At 48.5% G+C, this 18,954-nt stretch overlaps 1 protein-coding gene across 4 annotated transcripts in view; it reads right to left on the bottom strand.

The window, feature by feature from the left end:
• LOC133514691 (semaphorin-3F-like) overlaps nucleotides 1-18,102 on the bottom strand; it is a 31,672-nt gene extending 13,570 nt beyond the window's left edge. The window contains exons 1-4 of one of the 4 annotated variants that reach the window (XM_061846570.1): nucleotides 17,417-17,508; nucleotides 12,203-12,290; nucleotides 11,957-12,093; nucleotides 2,141-2,301 (exon numbers count right to left, since the gene is read on the bottom strand). In XM_061846570.1, the coding sequence (XP_061702554.1) occupies nucleotides 2,141-2,301; nucleotides 11,957-12,056 (261 nt within the window). In that variant the 5' untranslated portion in view covers nucleotides 12,057-12,093; nucleotides 12,203-12,290; nucleotides 17,417-17,508. The other 3 variants (XM_061846561.1, XM_061846551.1, XM_061846578.1) reach the window with 3 other exon arrangements.
• Nucleotides 18,103-18,954: the final 852 nt, after the last annotated feature.

An 18,954-nucleotide genomic window follows, 5' to 3' on the forward strand; every position in this document is an offset into this window, starting at 1 on the left:
AGGAGACACAATGACTACATCGCAATGCACAATTTGATCATGTTTTATATAGGTACAAAATTATAGAGTGCTATTTTCCTTATCAAGAATCCATCCATCCATTTCCCTAGCCGCTTATCCTCACAAGGGTCGTGGGAGTGCTGGAGCCTATCCCAGCAGTCAACGGGCAGTCGGCCGGGTACAATCAGCCGCACTCACAATCACACCTATGGGCAATTTAGAGTTTTTGGGATGTGGGAGGAAAGCGGCGGACCCACCCACCCGGGGAGGACCCACGCAGCAACGGGCAGAACCTGCAACCTGAATACAGGCGGGGGCGGGATTGAACCCGGGTGCGCAGAACTGCGAGCCACCGCGCCGCCTCCATTTTCATTGATTTTGCAAAGTCGCTCCAACTTCTCCTCCTGGATGCCGAGTTTAGCCATTTGCCCCCCCCCCCCCCCCCCACGTTTCCTTCACCAACACGTCCACTGCAATCGGCGCCAATCCCAAATCGTCCGGGATGCTCACAACTTACCAGTCCATGTCGCCAACTCCTCCGACCTGTAGGTGGCCCCCTCCCCGTGGGGCGTAGCCGCTAATCGCACCATTTCAACGTTCAGCCTCGTGGCTCAAACCTGACAACTCTTTTCACCTCCAAGACATTCTTAGCCGCGGACTCTTCCGTTAAATCAAACCCCCGACTCCATTTGTAGCCCAACCCCGCCCCGGAACTTGTAGCCTCGCGGCACTTTGCACCTGGTCTCCCGGACACACAATATATCAACCGCTTTCTCTGAAATCTCGAGCTTTTGCCGTCATTATCCGCACAGTTGAAGTCCACCATCTTCACTTCTTGCCATTTTGTCTTTCTGCCTAAGAAGAACCGGTTTCCACATCTCCTTCATCTCCAACCCACATTTGATGAAAATTTTGCGAAGATTCTTAGTGGGCGGCACGGTGGAGCAGCTGGCAAAGCGTCGGTCCCGGGTTCAATCCCGGACCCGCCTGTGTGGAGTTTGAATGTTCTACCCGTCCCTGCGTGGCTTTTCTCCGGGCACTCCGGTTGACTCCCGCATCCAAAAAAACAATCTAAATTGCCCCGAGGTGGGATTGTGAGCGCGGCTGTTTGTCTCTATGGCCGCGATTTACTGGCGACCAGTTCAGGGTGCATCCCGCCTCCTGCCCAATAACTGCTGGGATGGGCTCCAGCACTCCCACGACCCTTGTGAGGATAAACGGCAAGGGAAATGGATGGATGGATTTTTAATAAGAAAAAATAGCACTCTATAATTTTGTACCTTATAAAACATGATCAAATTGTGCATTGCGATTTAGTCATTGTGTCTCCTTCTGGTGTGTGCGAAACAGCCACCAGGGGGCAGTAAACTACGGTCTTACTGATGCCATCGAAAAAGAGTTTCACAACTACTGTAAGGGACTCTGTCGTAATTTTAGTTGCTTTTTAAAAAACAAAAATATGTCCACCCGGGTGCTGTGATATTTTCTGTCTACATGTGTGGCTCCACCTTTTAAGTTCAAAATTCTTTTTTTTTGCTTAACGAGTTATAACGCCACAACTAGCTATCAAGTTATAGCGCATCACGATTGAATTTATGTATGCTTAGAACTCACACATAATGGAAAACGGATTTTGATGGGCTAAAACTTGATAGCCAGTTGTGGCGTTATAACTCGTTAAGCAAAAAAAAGAAGTTTGAACTCCAAAGGTGGGGCCACACATGTAGACAGAAATGAAGTCTAACTGAATGTAGTTATTTTTAATACATCTTTTTGTTTGGATGATGGTAAACTTCAGATGGTAACAGGTAAAAAGAATTGAAGGGTTGAAAAATCTTCCAAACTGCTGCTTGAGTCGAATTCACCCTCAGCATGTCGCGCTCGTATCTCAAAATTTTGCTCGCAAGTCAAAGCAAAAAAAAGAATCCAAGCGACAGAAAACGAGAATCTCTGGTTCCTCGGCTTTACTCGCATCATGTCGCTGTTGAATTTAGCAAGTTTTAACGACAACAACAAGAAAATGTAGGCGGGGGGCGAGCTAGCGTCGCTGCGTCATTCGGTCGAGGAGCGCCACCGACGCCAAACACACAATAATAAAAGCCGCTGGACTGAACCGAACAGTTTGTGTGCGTGTGCGTACTATTAGCGGCTCCTTGTTGACGTTGTGCATATCCAGGGCCACCAGGTACTCCCTGCTGCCCAGGTACAGCCGGCCCTGGTCCTGATCCATCAGGAGGATTCTGTAGTCGCTGGTGTTGAAGGAGAAACTGAAGGGTCGCGCCGCCCTCGTCTCCATCAGCTCTGCGAAAGAAGCGTCGCCGTTACTTGCTTGGACGTCACTTCAAAAGACCATCAAAAAAGCTTAATTTCATTTTTCAGCTCACAGCTTTACGGCTAGAAAGCGGAACTTATTTGAACTTTACTGTTGCACGTTTTCTTTTGGACGCCGACGATACTTCATGGGTCATTGTGACCCACCGTAAGTTTAAACTATTGAAAGACAAAACGCAACAACAAATAATGTATGTTTTTCAAAATAATTCTACATTTTTTCCTCCAGAAAAAGAAATAGAACATAAGGACGGCAAAAGATATTTATTACAAATGTAATACTGTACTTTTTTTTTTTTAACTAAGAAAACAAATAAAACAGGGGGGTTAAGCTTCAATGTGCTACAGTGCACACAAAAATGACAATTAGTAAATGAGAGTCAAATTTAATTTGCATGTGTGCGCTTGTGGCTTGAATGTGACGAGGGCTGGGCGAAAATATCAATTGAGTCAAATCATTCATCGGAACGTCCCCCCCCACCTCCCTGATTTAATGGCCAGCCATATTCTGATGGACCTCCAGCCCAGCAGGGGGCGCCTTGCGTATGAGCTTCACGTTGTGTGGACGGAGGTCGCAATTGACCCAACGGCAACCAGAAAAAAAAATTCAAGAAGGAGTGAGCAGAATTCATAAATGTGCATCTTTGGAGGAATTGTTGAACAATCGTGATCAGGGTGCTACGCACCATTTGCCGTTTTGTGTTATCATTTCATTCACTCACATTTGAAAAATGTACGGGTGTGGTCAGTCATGCCCGCAGATATAAAGTTGCCGGTGTGTGTTCTGTTAGTAATTATGAGTGTAGCCCTTTAAGAGCGGAGGGGGGTGGTGTCAGGTAAACTTGGAAGTAGAAGTCGGGTAAGGAGGAGCTCGTTGTTAGAGACCGAGACGAGACCGCTGGATCGGTTTTCATGTGCGCTGAGAGTGTGCGACAAGTGCGCAATTGCGCAGTTGCGCAGCTTAGAGAGAATATCGGTCAAGACTACACAAAATAACCGACGTCTTTCAATATCTCTATGTATTTCCACTCGTAACACTCAAGGTAACCGTGGCAACACCCACTATGAGTAATTAGGAAACATAACCTTTGTGCTTATGAAAACATTACTTCCGCGGGTGGTGTGTTGTCGCCGTAGCGACAGCGAGAAACAATCGTTTTTGTTTTTTTTTTTTAAATTACAAGTTGATGTAGCTTTCAAATTAATTCCCAAGCATAATTTTAATAGTTTCAAGCGAAGGTTGCTGAAATATGCCCGGAAGGCGAAGCCCCTCAAACAGCGGCCTCCCCGCTCGCATGCAGGCGATTAAATATAACTCAACTTGGAGCGTTTTAAGAAACATATTTGCTTTTACGATGTGAATATTTCATGCGTCTTGACTGTGTGATTGAGCTCGAAGGCACCAAAACGCCGTGGGGGAAAAAAAAAAAAAAACGCCGGTCAACGAGGCAAATTCTCCAGATCAGGATTTTGTTCATCCGAGCGGAAGCCGCTGGAAAATGTACTCTGCGTTTTCCTTCCTTCTCCTGATTGAGCAATTTTCATATTGCTGCGGGGTGGGGGGTGGGGGGGGGCGCACTTTGCTACACCGCGTTGTCGTTCGGTCGCACGCTCGCATCCGACAATTCGTTGTGACCTTTGAAATGCGATTTAAAAAAAAAAAAGAGACGCAAAATACACCCCACGGTCCTGCGAGTCTCACGTTTACTGTGTATTGACTGAGGGCAGAACAAATCTAATAGTAGCAAAAGTGGCACTTATTCTATAATCCCGGATTTAAAAACCAGCTCGATTTTGCCCGGTCATATCGAGGTCTAAAACGTTTCGCTCGGTGAGAACCTGTGACTGACACGTCAGCCTGCAGAAAATGAGCGCAATTCCTTATTCCGACACGTGATCTCGCTTTCCTCGCAAATCGATACGATTGGTCTGTCCCCACTTGTGTCGAATATTTTCATTCAATATTAAACAGTTCAAAGTGGTAAAAATAGCGGGTGAGAACAAATTACTACGGAAAAACACTCAGAATGTCTGCGGCGTCGTACAACTCAACCTACTTCCTCGTTCTGCCGTTGAAAGCCTGTTTTTTAGGCAATAAGTAGTGAAATAAGCGATCTTGGATACATTTGAGTAGGCTTGTTTTGTTAAAGTCCATCACTCGATGCTGCTTCGTTAGAGGAGGAAGCCGCGCGGGTCAAACGTTCGGATTAATTTTTGGTCTAATACACAGCATCGTTTTCTTTATTGGATCTCTCGTGGGTCTGAGACCTTTAAAAAGAGTTTGGGACGATGACATAACACACGGGCGGGCGTTAGCTTTTGGAAGGCTTTTTCTACATTTTGGGGGGCTTAGTGAACAATCAGCGTGTACTAAATTAGCCATTTTTGTCAGGTATTTAAATGAGCGATTCAACATAATAGTATCGCACCATGTCATGTCATTAGCCAAGCCGCTTATCCTCACAAGGGTTCCGGAAAAACTGGAGCCTATCCCAGCTAGCTTCGGGGAAAAGGCGGACTACACCCCGAACTGGTCGCAGGGCATATATCGTCACCATCAGTGAGCGGGAATCGATCCCACGCTGTCCGTATGTTCCGCTACACCATCAGTGACCTCGTACAGCACCAATTTTTTCCATTTCCTGACGGTGTCGATATATAAAACATGAGCTCCATAGTGGTGAACGGGGGTGTGTGGACTTTTTAGATCCACCGTCTGTATGTAGCTCGGATTGCAGTTCTCGATGGACAATTTATATCGGGTTAACTTCTCCTATTCCCTTTTTGGACTGACTGGCAGTCCACAATGTTTTCATACGGGACACTCATATTGCAGAATTGTTATTTCTTTGTTTGTTTGTTTTTTTTTAATGAATGTTCATATTCAGTCAAGCAATATTTCACGTTTTCCAGGTCTCTTCCGTACCGTTGAAGTCTTTTTTAACTCAAACACACACCTCTGATCCGTGTTTAATATTCTCACGGGGACCGAGGAGGACGCGCAATCTTGACTTCCGTCAGAGCGGCCAACAATTTCCTTCGCGGGGGTCAACGCTAAACGGGATGCGGTCCGATTGCGCGGCCTATTTTGGGCCGCGCAATCGGACCTCCGGCCGCCACTTTTGCGAGGTAAACACGAGGACGAACGGCGGCGCTTCATTCAAGGACCTCAACGGGGGAAACGCCGCACCCCTTTCCCCGTCTCCCAAAATAGCCAACAATGTCCTGCCGTCATCGGGTAAACATCCAGAGGAGCCCCGACACCGATAGGGAAACACAGCGAAGGACGCGCGATTCCAGGATGACGCTACAACCGGGTCGCTCCCAGCTCTCGGGTTTCAACGTAGCGCCGCACGTTCCGCTCGCTAGCGACGCCGACTCATTCCGCCCCTGCGCGCCTCCCGTTCGAGAGCGAGCGACGATACGACATCCCGGACGGGCCCGTTTGACCCTGGGGGCCAAGTCAAAGGAGTCACGTGGGCCCTGGACGGCACCGCGACCTCCTCCGCAGGCGCCTCCGGGAACAAAGAGACTCGCTGTGGCAAACAATGAACAATAAATCCTTGGAGTCGCACAAAACCTTTGGACGGACTCCAACTTTTGGCCTTTTCTCTTTGGTCTTAGGAGGGGGAAGGGTCACCAAAGCAGCAAAATAAGGGACGTGAACACCTCCCAGCTGTCGGGACGTGCCCCCACGTGTGTATTTGTGTTATGCTGGCCGGGGCCGACTTCTCGTTAAGCTAACACACTTTGCGTCGAGCCCCGGAATGTCTCGTAAAAACAAAACAAAACTAAAGCTTTCTTCAAATCAAAGCAGCTGTTTTTGTTTTGGTCCCGATTCACACGCTCACTTTGTGCCAAGAGCAGTGGCGAGAAATGGATCACCATCGTCAGACCTGTTGAAAGGGAATGGGAGGAGCTGCTTTGATTGGCAGCGAGTGCAATGGTGCAGACCACCACCCCCATTTTTTTTTTTAAACATACCTGCTTGCACGCATCTGCGACATTACAACAGCCTTGTCCAGCCCAGCGCCGTGCACTTTACACTTCCTGCCGCACTGGATTTCCACCAGTCAAAAAAATGACACCCTACCGTATTAAACCTCACTTCAGCCCGGTATGAATACCCACACATGCGTGACACACGAACTCGGGTAGCTACGTTCACATTAGCGCTAACATGGAGTCACCTACACCCAGAAAATGAATCTTCCCTTCAGGTAGTGCGCGAGCGCGGCCGCTTTCGAGTGCCTCGTTGGCGGCCCTGGGTGCCCGCGCGTCACCCAGAGACTGAGTGAGGGCATATTTACAAGGTGAGGGCATATTTTCATACTTTCTAGACTGCAAGTTTGTGGACCGGGAACACAGAAACGGGAAAAACCCCAAAGACGTCCTAGTAGTACATCTTACAGCCACTGGAGGCTTCAACCTCCAGCCATCCATTTTCTTTGCTGCTTATCCTCACAAGGGTCGCAGGAGTGTCCCAGCTGTCAACAGACAGGAGGCAGGGTACGCCCTGAACTGGTCGCCAGCCAATCGCAGGTCACGTCGAGACAAATAACCAATCGCACTCACAATCACACCGCGGGGCAATTTAGAGTGTGTTTTGGGGATGTGGGAGGAAACCGGAGTGCCCACCCGGAGGAAACCCACGCAGGCACGGGGAGAACATGCAAACTCCACACAGGGAGGGCCGGGATCGAACCCGGAACTCAGGACTGCGACTTTTCAGCTGATCCACCGTGCCGCCGGCTTTAAGTTTATTTTATTTTATGGGGGGGGGGGGGGGGGGGTGTTTGTATGTAGGCATAAGATTTTAAGGACTTCCTCTAGCACACAATATGAGAGAATTCACGCTTCTTAGCTGATGATAATAAACGTTAAGATGAAAAATCTTTGCAGCCCCAGAACGGATTTGGCCTTGAGCGCTCACATGACCGAATCTGCTCCTGGTCTTAAAAGCGATTGTACAAACGCCCGGAGGAACGTGCGAAAGAAGCCACTTGAGGATTTGCGAAGTTCCACTGAGAACATGTGCGCCGTTTCGGCGGGACCGAATTAACCTCTGAGGTCAGAGCGAGACTCGAACGTGCACGAAGAAAAACAAAAGCAAAACAAAATTGTCAAAGGCACCTTTGCCCGGGAGCCGCTCCAACCCTAATTCAGCTGTTAGCGCTCAAAAGCGCTCGCTCGCCGTGTTCGACGCTGACGGACGTCAGCGCTCTCATTCCACGCATTCTTTTTCCTGCTTTTACGAGGTGACGCGACGTGTACGGCAAAAATCCTGCCACGCACATTTGATCCCAGCCACGTTCGTATTTTAACAGCGAAGCGCCGTAATGCGGCAATCGTGCCGGCAGCAAAATCGTGCGGATTGGTCGTCGTGGCCACGGCGACATCCTGTCCCGATCCCCGCCGGTCGATAATGTCGGCGGCGGAGCCAGGACACGTCGGCCGTCGCGTCTCAGAGCCGCTCGCGATACTTCAAACTCCAGACCGGCCTTGAAATCCTTCATCCGGATCCCAAACCCCGGCTTTGGGATTCCAACCCGGCCCTCATTTGAAAGCCAAACCAGACCTTGTTTGCGCCCTCACATTGGCTCCCAACATCACCCTGTCTTGAACCCCTAATGAGAAACTAAACCGGTTTTCAAACACCAATTTCAAACCCTTCACATGGCTCGACAACCACCCATCAATCTCATTTTCTGAGCCACTTATCCTCACAGGGGTCGCGGGAATGCCGGAGTCTATACTAGCTCACGTCGGGCAGGAGGAAGGGTGCGCCTGGAACTGGTTTCCAGCCAACGGCTGGGCTTGAAACCCAATTTATTAGACCAAGTATGTGTGGCGACCCCTAACGGGACGAGCCGAAAGAAAACGAACGACAAGATCATGTCTTAAAGCCACGCAACTAATTAAAACCCTAATCCAAAACCCCAACTCAACCGTAAAACTTCCTAACCGTGCCCATGTCTTTAAACATGACTCCTGTCTTGGAACCCGAACTTGAAACCACAATTAAAAACCCATCGACTTTGCTTGAAACCCTTCCCCAGGCTTTGAAATCCTAATCCTTTTTTTGAAAACCTCAATCGTGTACTGAAAACATGACTTCAAACGCCGCCCAGCTCTTGCAACCCTTCGACAGGCAAAAAAAAAAAAAAAAAAGGACTTTTGCTTCTGTTCCAAATAATGCGCCGTGCTTGTCCGAACGTGACCGCTCACTAAAACGAACGCTCAAGATGCTTGCGTTCAAGGCGTCAACGCTTGACTTTCAGTTCCTGGAGCGTTTGGCCATTTAACAGGCAACACGGGCAATTATTCAGAGATGGAGTCCTCTGGGAGGACTGTCTTGGCTTGTCCCAAGAGAACAAAATTGGTTAGTTGATTTCGTTTCTGTGACTCGTGACCCAGGCCACTGTCTCAAATCATCTTTCCCCATTCGATCGCATGGAAACGTCAATAATGGGTTCCAAAAACTCTCGTGATGTGTTTTAACGAGCAACACGCAGTTGCAACTCAAGGACAAGACGCGTTCCTTCGGGGACGACAAGATCCAAAATCTGGATGGGGACGAGCGCTGGTTTGAAAGCGGTACCAGAGAAGCCATGTACGTTCAACTGGGAAAATCGCTCCATCAACAGAAGACAAGGTCGCTTTTCGTCTGCCCAGAACGTATTCTACAATATCCCCCCCCCCCCAAGATATGAACTTCAGTCCCACAAGACGGGTGAAGGATCGAGGTCCAGGACCGACGTTGCACGAACCAAACTGGATGGCAACCACTTCCGTTGTTGACCACCCCCGAAGGGACCACAGATGAGGACGGACCGACACGGCAGAAATTTGGAACTCGAGGAGATTTTGATGAAAGGTGAAATATCGTCAACAAACAACAACAGCCCAGTTGTTGGATAAAGATCCAACCTTTGCCAATTAGGAAAGAAACGGAAGAAGAGAGTCGACTTTTTCGTTCAGGTTTAGTGTTTCTATTGTAGCCCATCTTCGAAAATGGCTGCCAAGATGGACAACTGGGCTTTAAACGCGGCTGCCAGTAATTGAGATCAAATACTCGTCTAATTCTTTGTTTGATGTTTACTTTGACAGTAAACCTCGACCGGGGGGAGACGAGCGACAGCTCGAAGCAAGCACTTGGCCGTCTTTCGTTTCTTCTTTTTTGAAGAATTCTTCACCACTGCAGCTTGTTGTGAAGTGAGTCGTTTCGAGTTCACTGCAACTCAAGAGAAATTAAAAAAAAAAAAAAAACCTCGCATCTTGAAAAACTCAGAAGCCGCAAGATTTCTAACTTCCCTCTTGGCCTAAAGACTACATCGAGTCATTGTCCGATGAATAAAAAGGACAAGAAAACAGTTTGTCGGGACTCGATAAACGCTCATTGTTGTGGTGAGCCAGCGTGAGTTGGACGCTTGTGGCGTGAGCTGCTCGTGGGCTCCTGGAACACTGGCGGACCAGGACAATCCTGCCAGTGTTGGCTCCGTTCTACACTCCACAGTCTCGCTCCAGAGCAAAGCTGCCGTAATTCCCGGCCTCCAGAGCGCACCTGGTTACAAGCCTCACTGAGTACATTTGGAAAGGAAATACCATTTGGTACGTACATACGCTCCGGTCGTGTAAAAGCCGCAAGTGCCCACATTGAAACACCAGATATGTACAGAGAGTTTAATGCTCGTGCCGCCGCGCTAATGCTAACGCTAGCGCCACCACCACGCTAACACTAACGCTGCCGCGCTAACAGGGCCGGTTAAAAAAAAAAAAAAAAAAAAAAAAAGAAAACATACCGGTAAAAATCACTGAGACACGGCAGTAACAGGCTATAGCGCAGCGCTAACAGGGCCGGACCGGTAAAAGTCACTTCCTCGGTCTCACTCTGACCCTCTCCGCTCGAGTGCCGTTAGAAAAAAAAAATGCACAAATTAGCCGCATCACCGCATAAACCGCAGGGTTGAAAACGTGTGAAAAAAGTCGTGGCTTGTAGGCCGGAAATTACGGTAACCGTTTGTTTTGTCTACTAGCACGGTCGCAAGCTAACTGACGAGCAAATCTGCAGGCTAACAAGCTAGCGAGTTAAGGAGGAAAACAGTGGCAAATTTGTAAAATGTCTCTGAGTTATTGTGCGTGTCCCCCCCCCCCCCCAAATAAATCTATCCTGGCCGAGTCAAATATTTATTATGAACTAAACTCAGAGGCACGTTATTCACACAGTGGAACGGATTATGCTAGTTACATGTAAAATGCGCTTCCACTTGGGAAAAATTCAGGGTACGAAACCACTTCTGCAACAGATCCATTTCGTAAGCAGAGGTATAAACATTACATCTTGTCGGATAAGCAAAAAGAAGATTCCGCCCCTGCGAAACCGTAATAATAACAATAAAGTACCAGTGGGCCTTATTTTATGATTTCAGAGCTGTTAAAAAAACAATATCGTTGTTTATATTTAGTTATATGGTTGCTCAATGTGGCAGCACGCTGGCGCAGCTGGAAAGCGTTGGCGTCACAGTTCTGAGGTCCCGGGTTCGATCCCGCCTGTGTGGAGTTTGCATGTCCTCCCCGTCCCTGCGTGGCTTTTCTTCGGGTGCCCTCTCCGGTTTCCTCCCACACCCCAAAAACATGCAACATTAATTGGACACTCTAAATTGCACGTAGGTGTGATTGTGAGTGCGGCTGTTTGTCTCCATGTGATTGGCCCGCGACCCTCGTGAGGATGAGCGGCTAAGAAAATGAATGGATGGATGGGGGAGATGGAACGGTTTACTGACATTTCCATTTGTTTGGATGGATAAAGATGATTTGGGTGTTTTAAGTTCCGAGTGTGGCCGTGGAACAAATTCCACTCGTAAGTCAAGGCGCAACTCGATATTTCAGTAAAATGAAAGTTTTTGTCTATGAACTGCAGAAAACAGACCCTAACTCCAAAATACCCAAATACTAATATTGTTGTCCTTTTTTTTTTTTTTGGCAGAAAATGAAAAATGATCATGATGCTGGCGACCAGTTCGGGGTGTACCCCGCCTCCTGCCTGTTGACAGCTGGGATAGACACCAGCACTCCCGTGACCCTCGTGAGGATAAGCGGCAAAGAAAATGGATGGATGTAGGGTCGCTTATTGTGTTTTTGGAGAACTATGTCATCTTATAAAAATGATTACGGTGACAGTCTCCCTTTAACTGAACTGGACGAGTACGGAAAGCAGATTGCGGCAGAAATCGGCCGAATTGCCTTCCGTCAGCCATTTTGAAACCGCCTCGACCTTGACGGCGTACTGCCGAAACGCTGTCGGCGGTGAAGAAATGACGAGCGGGAACTGCAGCGCGTGCGAGTTTCGGGGGTGGTGACCAGTAAAAAAAAAAAAAATAATAACAAAAAAAACAACGTCATATCCACCTTTTGTTTCCACTCTTGCACCCTTTCGACATGCGGCAGGAAACGCGCTCTTTATACGCCGTACGCTTAAAAGGGAAGCCGAGCGTGACGGGCGCGGGCCCGAGCGAGTGCGACTGCAAAAAAAATTCAAAAAGGGGGGGGACGGGGGGGGGGACTACCTAAATAAAAAAATAAAACTAAATAAAAGATAACAGGGCGAGAGTTTCAGCCCCCTCACCTTTGAAGGAGAGTCGAACCCGCGGCGCCGACTGCTGCAGGCCCAGAACTCTGTAAACACACAAGGCCACCAGCAGGAGTTGGGCGCCGGACGTCGTCATGGTAACGCTCAGACAGGTAGCCCACGGAGATCTAAATCTGGACACACAAAAAAATAATAACAACATTAAAAAAAAAAGAGATTATTATTATAGCGGCCCCGTGAGGAATGAGACAGAAAAAGACACACACACACACACGCACGCACGCTCTTTGAAGCCTGTGATCAGAAGTGTGGCCTGCAGCTGTCCAATCAGACGACGCGTACACGACGGTCCAAAATCTTCACACCTGCGCTGGAAAATATGACAGCCACATTATTTATTTAAAGAGTAAATGTAGCGAGGTGCGCGTCAAGACTGTGCAAGTGCGTCGACGTGCAGGGAAAAAAAAAAGGGGGAAAATACGAAAGCGGGGGGGGGGGCGGTTGAAGCGATACGACTGGTCGCTCATCAAATTGATCAACTATTTCATCATTTAGAGATCGTGCTTCACAAGAATTTCAGCTTCTCAAACGTATAGATTTATGTAAATATATGATTTTTGCTGGCGGCACGGTGGCTCAGCTGGTAACGGTAATAGCGTTGGCCTCACAGTTCCGAGGTCCCGGGTTCGATCCCGGACCCGCCTGTGTGGAGTTTGCACGTCCTCCCCGGGCCTGCGTGGCTTTTCTCCGGGTGGGCACTCCGCATTCCTCCCACATCACAAAAACATCCATCCATCTCTTTTATCTTAGCTGCTTAACCTCACGAGGGTCGCGGGGAGTGCCGGAGCCGATCCCAGCTGTCAACGGGCAGGAGGCGGGGTACACCCTGAACTGGTCGCCGGCCAATCACAGGGCACACGGAGACAGACAACAGCCACACTCACAATCACACCTGTGGGGCAATTTAGAGGGTCCAATCATTGCACGTTTTTGGGATGTGGGAGAAAAGCCACACAGGAACGGGGAGAACATGCAAACTCCACACAGGGATTGAACCCAGGACCTCAGAACTGTGAGGCCAACGCTTTAGCAGCCGCCCTCACGAAAACATGCAACATTAATTGATAATAATCTATGCTAATGCTAATAATTTTGTATATTTTGACCATTTAAGTGGCGGCACGGTGGAACAGATGCTAAATCGTTGGCCTCACCGTTCTGAGGACCCGGGTTCGATCCCGGACCCGCCCGTGTGTAGTTTGCATGTTCTCCCCGTGCGTGCCTGCGTGGGTTTCCTCCGGGTGGGCACTCCGGCTTCCTCCCACATCCCCAAAACATGCAACATTAATTGGACACTCTAAAAATTGCCCGAAGGTGTGATTGTGAGAGCGTCTGTTTGTCTCCATGCGCCCTGCGATCGGCTGGCGACCAGTTCAGGGCGTACCCCGCCTCCTGCCCGTTGACAGCTGGGATAGGCTCCAGCACTCGCCGTGACCCTCGTGAGGATAAGGGGCAAAGAAAAATGGATGGATGGGTGATTTCCGTCGTCCTCTTAGGGTTCAATCGAGAGGTGACATTTGCAAACGTCGCGGCAGTCATAGAATATTCAGTACACGCCGATATTGTCTGTCTACATGTGCTGCTTTGCCACTGTTGTTCAGATATCAGTTGCGCAAGGGTTCAAAAGCCGCGACTCAGCGTTAGACCGTCAACGGCTTTTTCCTGTTCTGTTAGTCATCAGCTACTGGGGGGGGCAAACTTGTGGGCTTGTTTCAAAAACTCAACTCTCGAGCGGAAGCGCCACAAAACAGCTTCGAGCCTCAAGAATTCGAACGCGCTCACTCGTATCTGAAGGCGGCGAGCGAGCGACCGCCACGGCCGTCAGCATCGCCGCGCTCGTGACTCATCGGCGCGGACGGCCGGAAGCCGACGAGGCGTCGACTTGACAGTTGAAAGAGGCGGGGAGCCCTCGCGCCAAGCATTTCTGACACTTTCGGGGTGTTGGAACCGAGACCTCAACTCGGGCATTCATTATGCAGCTGCACTTTGCCGAAGAGTAGCCCATCTAAATTATGAATACTAAAAGCTGAGTCCATTAAATTGTCTCCCCGTTTGCTGGGCCGATAAGCCGGCAGCTCTCCGGCTCCCGTGACGTCCTTGGGACCGACACTCGCCGGCTTTTAGGGAACGTTTGACAGCTGTTAGAACCTTACGGATAAAAATTCTCAAGGGCGTTCGGGAACACAAGCCCTGACGCAAATGGGGGAAATATGGAAGAAAGTCAAGTCAAGAAATGGTAACTGCACCCTAAAATATGATCGATATCAGTTCAAATGCAGGTTGAAAATACATTTAAAAAGAAATCAACTGGACGGCCTTCACAAAATGTACAATTACGACGTTCCAATTAGACATCGTATTATAATTTTACCAGAGTGATGAAAAAAAAGAAAAAGCTGTGGTGGAGGGGGGGGGGCAGTGGACCTTTCTAAATATTTTGATCATTTTTCATTTTCTGCACAAAAAAAAAAAAAAAAAAATATTAGTATTTGGGGATTTAAGCGTTACGGTCCGTTTTCTGCAGTTCATAAAACGCGTCAAAAAACTTTCATTTTACTGAAATATCGAGTTGCGCCTTGACTTGCGAGTGGAATTTGTTCCTCGGCCACACTCGGAACTTAAAACACCCAAATCATCTTTATCCATCCAAACGAGTGGAAATGTCATTAAACCGTTCCATCTCCCCCATCCATCCATTCATTTTCTTAGCCGCTCATCCTCACATGGAGACAAACAGCCGCACACACAATCACACCTTGGGGCAATTTAGAGTGACCAATTAATGTTGAATGTTTTTGGGGATGTGGGAGGAAACCCGAGTGCCCACCCGGAGAAAAGCCACACAGGCGCGGGGAGAACATGCAAACTCCACACAGTCGGGTCCGGGATTGAGCTCGGTACCTCAGAACTGTGAGGCCAACCAACGCTTTCCAGCTGCTCCGCCGTGCCGCCCCATCTCTCATCCCCACCCAAAAAAAAAAAAAAAAAATGAACACGTTTTTAATGAGCAAGAGAGCACTTCGCAGTACATTTTGTACTTAATAAAAACATCCAATGATAAAAGTATAAAACGGTCTGCGCTTCATGACAATTCAATGGGCATTGTGTCGCTCCCTCTGGTGTCCTCACCCCGCCCACTAGGAGGCAGTACAACGCACAGTCGGAAGATTGACAAAACTGTGAGTGGTTTGAAGCAGAGGATCAAGAATATATGCCCATGAGTCTACATATTGCAGTATTGCGACTGTTGGTGTTCAAATGGAGAACAAATAAGTCTTGACGTGCTCGTTGAGTTAGGACCACAACATCGACGCTAGTTTTGTTTTGCGCTGTGCGTTAGCATGAAGCGAGCACACTCCCAAAAAGAAGAAATTGGTGGGCTGTGCTTGACCGCACAATTCATATTTCTCTTCACTTGCACAAGGAAACTTCAAGTGGGACTGCCGGTAAACGGCTTAAAGGCTTTTTGGCTTGAAGAATTTCAACTATCGGGCTAATCTCTTGCTGGTTCTGAAGTTCACTTCCACCGCCGAGATCTCACATTTTGGAAAAATCGGTCATGCCGACGGTTATCTCCCGAAAGTCACAGGTCGAGGTGCCTCTGCGCCTTTCATGCCAAAGACCAAAGAAACGGATCTTTTTGCAGCCATCTTGGATTTTCTTCCAGAACCGCATATCTCAAACGATTCCATCTTTCCCCGACAGTTGAAATCATCTCAGACTTTTCTCGGAATCGCTAAGATTGCGCCTTGCCGGCATCTTACGGCATTAAAGAAAGAATGCGAATAATAATAATAATAATAATAATGTGTCAATTGGCACAATGGACGTTCACCAACAGACTCTGTGACATCACAAAGCAGCCCACTCGTCCTCCACCTCTTCAAGACGCAAGCGTGCAGTTCAGAGATTCGATCTGTGCCGCGGCAAATTTGAACCGTTGACGTAACTGCTTGAAAAATTACTCATCCCCCAAAAATATTGCATCTTTGTTCATGTGCCTGTGAGGCATCGTGACACACAGAATAAATTCATGGCAGGAAGTGCATGCAATCATTTATGTATCCGCTTTTTGCGACATTTCTGTTTATTGGTGCGTCGGGAGATTTTTCGATTGTAAAATTTGCGCCTCGGTTCCATAAAGGTTGGAAATCGTTTATGTGCCACGTACGGACCCCCGCGGTACTGACATATTTTCCATACATCCATTACTATGTTGAAATATGTTTACAATGAGTTTAATAAGTATTTTAACATTTAAATGTGTTTGAAGAGCGTTAAATTGTTCATTTTTTTTAACTTATCCTCTTTTAATTGCGGGAAAAAAACTCACCTATTTGCCGGTTTTGTTAGTAGGTCAATTTGCTGATGGTGAATTGATAATAGTCGTAATTTCACGTGTCATTGTTACGGACTTCGGGGTTGGATTTTTCAACATCCGGTCGTCCATCCATTTTCTTAGCCACTCATCCTCACGAGGGTCGCGGGTTTGCCGGAGCCTATCCCAGCTGTCAACGGGCAGGGCACACCCTGAACTGGTCGCCAGCCAATCGCAGGGCACATCGAGACAAACAGCCGGACTCACCATCACACCGAAGGGGCAATTTCGAGCGTCCAAGTAATGTTGCGCGTTTCTGGGGAGGTGGGAGGACACGCAAACTCCGCGCAAACTCCGCACAAGATCGAAGCCGGGACCTCAGAACTGCGAGGCCAAGGCTTTTACCAGCTGAGCCCAGCGTGCCGCCCGCCCGCTCGATCAACAGCGTCCTGACAATGGAAGAGGGGAATCCCTGTGTGAACGTTCTGAGCTCCTGCTCCCAAGCCCGTGCAGCGGTCTACTAGTATCCCGGGCGATGTGACGTCCAAAACCCAGCAGCGGAGTACTTGTCACTTTAAAATAGCCGCCACTTCAAAGGGACCTCCGTGAAATGCAACTATAAATATACCGATATCTGTTTTGTGTGCGTGTAATCCGTCACGACGCATTTGAAGTGGGACGCCTAAAGCGCGCGTTAACGTCCGAACGCGGCTTTTGTTTTTAGAACAGCTCGCGGAGGAGATCTCAAGTGTGTCTCCGCGGTTTTGACAGCCAGACCGAGGCCGTCTCTTGCAATAAATACACTTTGGCGAGGTTTTCCAGTCCCGATCGAGTCATGAAAGGACGAGTTCGGAACTACCTGGGAAGTCCGACCCGTTCCAGAAATGGGAAGAAAATGGCGAAAACGGTTCACTCTCACAAACACACACACACAGTAACCGAACGCTGGTTAAAAGTTAACGCGCCCCCCCCCCCTCCTAAAAAAAAAAAAAAAAAAAGGCCTACCTTTGAAGTCCGCGATCCATAAAGTTGCTACATTCCTCGTTCCAAAACGGTTTTTTTTTGCCCCCTCCACGACCACCAAAAAGGAAGACCTTTTTTTTTTTTTTTTTTTTTACCTTTGGAGAAGAAAAGATTGCTCTCCTTTTGCCCGTGAGATCCTTTTGGTTGACGGGAGAAGGTATAAAAATCCTTTTTTTTTTTTTTTGTTCCCCCCCCCCCCCCCGGCGAACTTCAGGAAGGCGACAGCGCGGCGCCTGCGGGACCAGAGTGGAAATGGAGAGACCAGGTGCAGGTGTTGGACTGGCTCGGACGTGCTCGCAGTCCCGCTGTCCTCAGCCTCAGCCTCAGCCTCAGCCTCAGCCTTCCCTCTCCTGGCGGAGCCAACCTCCTGCTGCCGGATTAACCCCGTCCCTGCTGCACTTGAACGCATCGGCAGCCGTCAGCCGCGCCTGCTGCTGCAAAAAAATTGCACCCCGACGTGATATTGCAAAATAATTGTTTCATATGAATGAGTGTGCAGCTGTTTTCTGCTTTGCACTATTTGGTGACCGCGATCACTTTGGCGAGCGAAATAAATCAAACGTCAGTGAAATTGCCGAGATTCCGCCGTGGCCGATTCCGGCGTGCATGGCAACGGGTGACAAAAGAAGCAAGAAAGGCCGGCTGGGCTGAAAGACCGGACCCGCGTCCTCCGGCCCCGCGGAGACAAAGCCGACGATACGGGCCGCCGCTTCTCCAACAACAGGTACCGACTGAGAAAAGAGCAAGTACGCGTTCATCGAAAACAAAAAAGAGGCTTTAGCACTGAAAAAAAAAAAAAAAGATATTGATTCTTTTGTTCTTATCCCCGACCGCATTCTCGTTTGAATAATCCATCCATTTTCCAAGATGCTTATCCTCACAAGGGGTGCTGGATGACCTCCGGGGTAACCCATGACCCTGAACTGGTCGCCACTCAGTCGCAGTGCACGTCATTTCAATAACAACACCGCTTGAATCTGGGTGTCAAAAAAGATGGATGTGATGACTCAATTCAAATATTTTGTCTATTGTTGGTGTCGGGCAGAATCCAAACATGGTCAATTTCACAATTTTATAAATCCACGCGATTGGTCAAGCTCCACAAAAAATAAAGTCTCTGTAAAGTGCGATACACGTCTTGTACATTTGACACAACACAGAGAAATCTTGTTACCAATCCCGCCAAATTTGAAACCTTAAAAAAAGAACTCAACCAAGCATTTGAAATTAATCTTCAAAATTGTGAAAAACGCGGCAGTTGTCTCCGCCCTTCCAAACGTGCCGAGACCCCCCGACCCCCACTCAACTGTCCATCAAATACCACTTCTACATCCTGGGGAAAAAATGGATGAGCTAGCCTACAAATAACTACATACATGCCTGAGCTGCGAAAATATGTCCACTTAAGCCTCCGGTGGTGGCCTGACTAGATCCCACCAGGGGCTTGTCCACAGCGTAACAACGAGGCACTCTAAAGCGATCACGTCGCGTTTGACATCCGCCCCTCAGTCTTCCGCCTTCTCTCCGCGACGTTTGTGTACTCGTGGCAGACGACGAGGGCTCTTAAAGCCACAACGCCGGCAGATTATCTGTAGGGATAAGCTGAATTTTTGTCACGTTGGCGTAGCGAGCG

This window comes from Syngnathoides biaculeatus, chromosome 2 (genome assembly GCF_019802595.1).
Source record: "Syngnathoides biaculeatus isolate LvHL_M chromosome 2, ASM1980259v1, whole genome shotgun sequence".
Taxonomy (NCBI): Eukaryota; Metazoa; Chordata; class Actinopteri; order Syngnathiformes; family Syngnathidae; genus Syngnathoides; species Syngnathoides biaculeatus.